Below are 6,476 nucleotides of genomic sequence, written 5' to 3'. Positions count from 1 at the left end.
CTCTTTAATCCCACGTGCAAAGAAGTCCGGTTCTGAGCTAGCTCGGCTACTTCGGAGGTCTCATAACATATACACATAGAATCACCTGGACATTCAGTCTCACTGGACAAAGTAAGAATCTTGTACCCAGAACCATATTTCTTTGCACGAGGGGTTAAAGAGGCCATCTACATCAGGGCATTACAACCATCCCTCAACAGAGACGGGGGGCGCCACAGACTTTCTGCAACCTATGATCCACTGCTCACGGAGTCGCGTGTGTTGTCTCATTCTGCGTCCAATTTGTTGTGTTGGAAATTACAGTTTAAACTTGCTTCATAATGATTTCTACCAACACAGATGAGCTTTCAAGATAAGATAAACTCAATCTATTACATCGTACTTTTTGAAAAGTTTGAAGACATAAGTTATAGAATATAATGAGTGTATTATTTTAAGTATTTTGTGTATCTTCTTTGTGCTATACAGCAAATACACACGTATTGTATTACTCCAACAGGACTCGTTACCAGGGCATCGTGCCTCCCGTTCCCAGGAACCATGACAAAGACTTTGACCCTGGTTCCAAGTACCACATAGCCGCCAACAATCCTTACATAAGGTCTTTATGTCACAATTCATTCCAGAAATTACACTGCGCTCTCATTGGTTATCCGTAATAACCTAATTAACCAACCCCATGGCATGCGCGCCTTATCAAGAAATGGGGTGATCACCCCATCCATTTCTTTGGAGACATCCGCAACACCGAAGACCACGGTGGGGGCCGTTCCCGCAGGTATGGGCAATGCGGGATTTCTAGAGTGAAGTCAGGGAAGATAGTCTCGGACGCTTCCCAAGCGCCCGCCCATCTCAGCAAATAATGCACATTTGCAGGGTCTAGGCTCCCTCCGCGCGACTTCGGCACATAACTTATGCAGGATGATCCGATGATTGTACAGTGTGATTAGTAAACTATTCACAATGAAATAAGTATATCGCTCGAGCATGTAAATGTACTCTGTGTTATACTCTGTGCGCTACATTACGTCGTCTTTTGATTCGTCCAGTATACTGTCCAGTAAGTCGTGCATAGTATAGAAAAAGGTTAATGTTTTTTTTGCAAGGGAGTTATAAACGTATGTTATAAAATGATGATAACAAATCTCTGGCCTCGCTAGCAACAGGGGAATGAGGTAAACTTACAGTCAACCGCACTGAAGTCGACCGATGATGATGATGATGTAAGATGATGACCCTTGCAGTAGTACTGTGCACCAACACAGAGATATAGTAAAAATTTGAACTTTATTCCAACACACAGTTTACAGAGATCAAATTTTCAGCGACCACTGTCACCTTCATCGGGATAATTAATGAACACTTCAGCCTTCACTTAATAGAGATGGTGGACGATATAAACTCCCTGGCACTTTTGATCAATTGATTACGTCACGTATCAGTAAAGTCTCGTGTGATTAAGGTCACGTGTTTGTAAACCGTAACTCTCGCGAGATTACGTTGTGAAGTGATTGGTCATCAATTATCCTGATGAAGGCGACAGTGGTCTCTGAAAATTTGATCTCTCTGTAAACTGTGTGTTGGAATAAAGTTCGATGTTTTACTATGATTGCTACCAACGCAGATGAACTTTCATGATAGTTTTGAAAAAGGTTAACGTTGTTTTTTTTAACCAAGGGGGGTCTAAAACTATGATATAAAATGGCCACCCTTGCAGTAGTACCGTACATCAACACAGATCTGTTTTGTATGTGACACGTCAAAGGTACTTCGTCAGCTCTGTGCTGCAGTTCCAGTTCCACCAGGCCCTGTGTCAGACCTCCGGGCATACCGGCCCGCTGCACAAGTGTGACATCTCTGCAGGGCCCAACAAGGCGGCCGCTGGGGAAAAGTTGGCGTGAGTTGTTATATCATATTCCTGTCGAACGCTAAGGCACTTGTCTCTGTGTACTCCTCTTTGTTTATAACAGCCTAGGGTCCTTTAGCGCGCTATTGTCGTTATATCGTCTGATGGCATTCTTGTAGTAGTCGTGTAAGATTAAACTGTCTTGCTGTAGAAAAGACTCTCTTGGATCGTTGTCGGTGGTTGGTTCTGTCACAGCCTGCTTACACATTCTACGGCATCAAAATTGCATGGCTTAACTTACAACGGACACAGGCTCACAGAGCTACAGCAGGCCAGAAACTGGCGTCAGTCTTCAACTTTTCTTTTACCTGCGTGTACATTAGTTTTCTTTTCTATGGGTTTTTAAACCAGGAAATTACTCTAAAACCCTAAATACTTCTCGTTTCTTCTTTCATCATATTTTCTCTGAAAATTTAGTCACAAAAGTTAATAAAAATGTTCAGTAAAGATATGAGACAAGGGTAGATGGAAACACTACTATTCCAAGACAAAATCTACGGTAAGACGGATGTGACTGGGCCCTACCTAGATGTATAAATAAAAAATAAGAGTTATAATATCCTGTCACATTTTGGGGTGGCATGTGGGAAAACGTGGCAACCTGCTTTGCTACTCATAGTAATCATTATCCAAATGATTGACCTATATTTGATGTAATCGGCGTGGATTATCATATCTTATTCCGGTCAAACTCAGTAAGTCCGACGTACAATAATGGCTGTGATTTTCTTTGTGCTCCTCTGTATGCTCAAAGTACATAAGACTCATTGTTTACGTATACCTTTAATTTGCATTGATGTGGTAACGTTTTGTTCTGAAACGTGTGGATGATAACAGTACCCACCCACCCTCTCTACCCTAAACAATTACCACACAGCCGAATGCTCCAGATGGGTGCCAGTCAACCGTGGCCGGACGCCATGGAGGTGATCACTGGCCAAAGGACGATGTCAGCTCAGCCGATCGTGGAGTACTTCCAACCACTCATCACTTGGTTGGAAACACAGAACGTCGGAGAGACACTCGGCTGGGACGAAAGCTGGACTCCTCCTTGTGAGTGACTCTTTTCACATGAGTCCTTTTTGCACTACGGTAGCAGAATTTAAAGCAGTTAAAGCAGGCTTTAAAATATATTTTATTTTTGACCTTTGAACGGCTAGGACTTTGAGTATAGGACTATGACTCTGTTTTGACGCATCGGACTTTTATGTTTACTGTATGTTGTCCACTCTTGTCTTACTGTATGTAACAATGTCTTGTGTAATCTTGCTGGGCCCCCTTGGAAAACACCTAATGTAAGCTGAACGGAGCTACCCAGCCATCTTATAATGAAATAAATAAATGAATAAAGAATAGGAAGGCGAATACTAATACAATATGTTTTAATTTAAAACTTTTGATCCAACACAAAAAGTTCTCTCACCTAGCTTTTAACCAGTCACTCTGGTCTTCCTTAGTAGACTGACCAGTGAGGATTGTCACATTTTGTGTTGGATCAAAAGTTTTAACTTAAAACATGTAACTACCAACACAAACAAACTTTCATGATAGTATACGAATACAATATAATATTCGTCACTCTCCATATCTTTAAACTCAATGCTCTCTTGCTTATTGATATAAGTACCAATGTTATATATACGACTTACATTTCAACTGGAGCTATTGAAGTACATAGTACAAGTGTGTCTGTTCTCTTTTTGCATAAAAATGTTTTTGAAAGGTCTAGACCTGTACATGGGTTCGTTAGGCCACAGCAATTTAATTTGTTGCTTCTCGGATTCGCCTCTTAATTTTTTTTCTGATTTGCAAAAAAAAAAAAAATTCTGGTTCTGAATCAACTCAAATATGCTCATATTTTTCCCTCATAGTTGTTCCAGTTTTTTCATGTTATCAATGCAGTGGTTTGGTTAAAAGTTCAATATATCAATTATATAACACAGCCTTTTGTGTTGACTTCATGGCTCCTATAGTAGCATTTGAGGCTATAATAGGATGCCTAGGCCTGGTTTTATTATTTTTTTCGCCCTGTCGCTTCATATTTTTTCTGCAAAATTCCGAGACCCAACAAGTTAAATTGGTGTGGCCTTACCATGAGTTTATAAAACGCCCCATGTCTGACCAGACGACTGTGAGGCGGCTGACGGGTTCACCTGCGCGGATGGATCCGGATGTGTCCGGCCTGGGGACCGCTGTGATGGAGTCACCGACTGCGCAGACATGTCTGACGAACTGAACTGTTCCATCGGTCAGTAAAATTTAGCATTTTAACTAGCTGCAGAACACTCTCTTAATTACTTGTGGTTGGCTGGTGTTGGTCAGTGGTGTTTGGGTCTGTTCAGGGGTCAAATTTGACTCAAATTTGACTCAAGTTCGATTCGATTCGTATAGAAAGCTGAAGGTAGGTATGGCCTAAATTCGGTCAGACTCCTCCCAAACTTAAGCCAAACTTGGTCGGCTGGTAGTCGGGGAAGGTTCTGAATGTGTGACAGCTGTGGCTTACGATAGCGTATACCAACTTAAGCTAAATAGGCTGGCATCCAGGCTAAGTAATATTTATTTGAAGTATGGAGTGAAATACTGCTTTTTCTGATGTTTCTTCTCCTTCTCCTTCTCCTCCTCCTCCTTCTTCTTCTCCTGCCACTTCTTTAAATTGATTCAACTCCTTCATTTTTGGGCGAAATTACCTGTAATTTCGTATAGAGGTAGAGTGGGTAAATACCCTTAGGCGTTTTTTTAAATTTTTTTGATACAAGCTTTTACAATCGTTTTATTTGCTTTTTAGTGGTCCCCATAGGAAAGTTAACTGTGGGGGCGTACGCGCGTGACGTAATAAGAAAGGAATTCGGGGGAAGGCCCAAATATGGGCATACAAGCAGGTGTGGTCATGTTTGCAGATGTGGCTGTTGATTGGCTGTTGACTAATTAATTTATTTACTACCATTTTCACGTACAATAGGGGGATTACCAGCGCGGCTGGTCAACGCGGTCTCGGCCGTGGGCCATCGGCTGGTCCACGCGGTCTCGGCCGTGGGCCATTACTATTTGATACTCTGATATTGGATACCGATTCGTGTGATTCCTATAAACATTTCACCTAACTACGAACTAGTTGGAAGAATTATAGCTGCATGGATGCCTGTATATGATTTTAACAAACACTGAAAATCTGACGCAAAAACTGGCAGATATTTCGCTCTTCTCTGTTGGAACAACGCAAGCGGGAGGTCAATGACCTGCGCCCCGCGAGTACTGTAAACAACGGTACGTATATAAATGTGCATCCTCGGCGCACGCGCGCGCGCCACGGTATCAACAAATTTCCACAATCTTCACCGACTAGTATTATATATTCTGTTATCGATTTCTGAAGAATCACCAAAATTGTAGAGTGTACAGGCGTTCATTTGTTGTTACTGAGAACATCGCAAGACGGCTTCCTGGCAAATTTTCCTAAAGCGAGCGTTGAGGGCTTGCATGCCCGACAGTTTTCAAAGATTGGACAGGGAGCCGGCGGCTTCTGCTAGCCGGATTGATAGTTACGTTACATCAAGGTACCGGTGGTTCAAAAGCGAACCTGATAAAGAAGGAAATCTCCTAGAAAGTCCCTTACTAGTACTTGAAGCGATCGATACCGCCATGTTGTTCACTTTATATGACATACAATGCAAAGAGTAATGGAAACACGTCCAGATAGCTCGGTTGGTAACGCGCAGGGCTGCAAGTCCAGACATTGCGAGTTCGAACCCCGGTACACTGGATATTTTTAATTACCCTTTTTACAATTTTTAACAATTTTAACATTTTTAACAATTTCAACAATTTTAACCATTTTAACCATTTTACATTTTAACAATTTCAACATTTAATTTTAACATTTTCGTTTTAATATCCATTGCTTTGCCTTTAACATTCCAAAACTGATTGTTCTTACTCAAGAATTTCAATAACTTCGAATGTTAGTCTTTTGTATTTTTTCAACATACAAACCAAAATCACTTTGATGTTGTCACAAAAGTAACATCTGCGCGCATCGGTTTTCGTTCATTTAAAAACTACAAGTACAAAACATCTGGAAACTAAGCAAACATACTCAGTAAATTGATTGCTGTAATTCCCGATTTTTTTTCACTGTACCGCAACGCAAGCGGGGGGTCAATGTTCACGGTTTTCACTGTCACCTCTGTATTGTGAACTTATCATTACAGTTAGGAAATAATTCCTGGACTTTCTTTTCCTGCAACTGTCACCACCGTGAATATATAGTTCCGTGAACATGTCCATTTTTCTCAGGCCGTGAAAATTTTGCTTCCGTTAGTAGTAGTTACAATCTCGTCAAAAGTGTAAAGTAAAGCTGTCGAGATTTAAAGTGTCGTTGTATCTTTGTAAAAAAAAAGGGAGATAATTGCCAAGTGCCAGTTTTGTAAATACCTGTCGAGATTCAAACAGCTTGTCCTTGTATAATTGCAGTATGATTTATTTAGAATCTCTCATTTTTGTTTGGGGAAGGGTATGGAGTGAAATTCCTACATTTGCTCCGAAGCAAATGTTGGCCTTTCTAGTTATGTTT

At 41.0% G+C, this 6,476-nt stretch overlaps 1 protein-coding gene across 1 annotated transcript; it reads left to right on the top strand.

Moving 5' to 3' along the window:
- Positions 1 to 499: 499 nt before the first annotated feature.
- On the top strand, positions 500 to 2,967 carry LOC109474339 (angiotensin-converting enzyme-like; the record flags this gene model as incomplete). The annotated part of the gene is made up of 3 exons (XM_019774630.1): positions 500 to 601; positions 1,766 to 1,897; positions 2,784 to 2,967. Coding segments are annotated over 3 exons (418 nt in total), but the record flags the coding sequence as incomplete, so codon positions are not given.
- Positions 2,968 to 6,476: the final 3,509 nt, after the last annotated feature.

Source organism: Branchiostoma belcheri, unplaced genomic scaffold (genome assembly GCF_001625305.1).
Source record: "Branchiostoma belcheri isolate BF01 breed outbred unplaced genomic scaffold, Haploidv18h27 scaffold1017, whole genome shotgun sequence".
Classification (NCBI taxonomy): domain Eukaryota; kingdom Metazoa; phylum Chordata; class Leptocardii; order Amphioxiformes; family Branchiostomatidae; genus Branchiostoma; species Branchiostoma belcheri.
The sequence above is the reverse complement of the archived record's forward strand: the minus strand, read 5'-3'. Positions and strand labels throughout refer to the sequence as shown.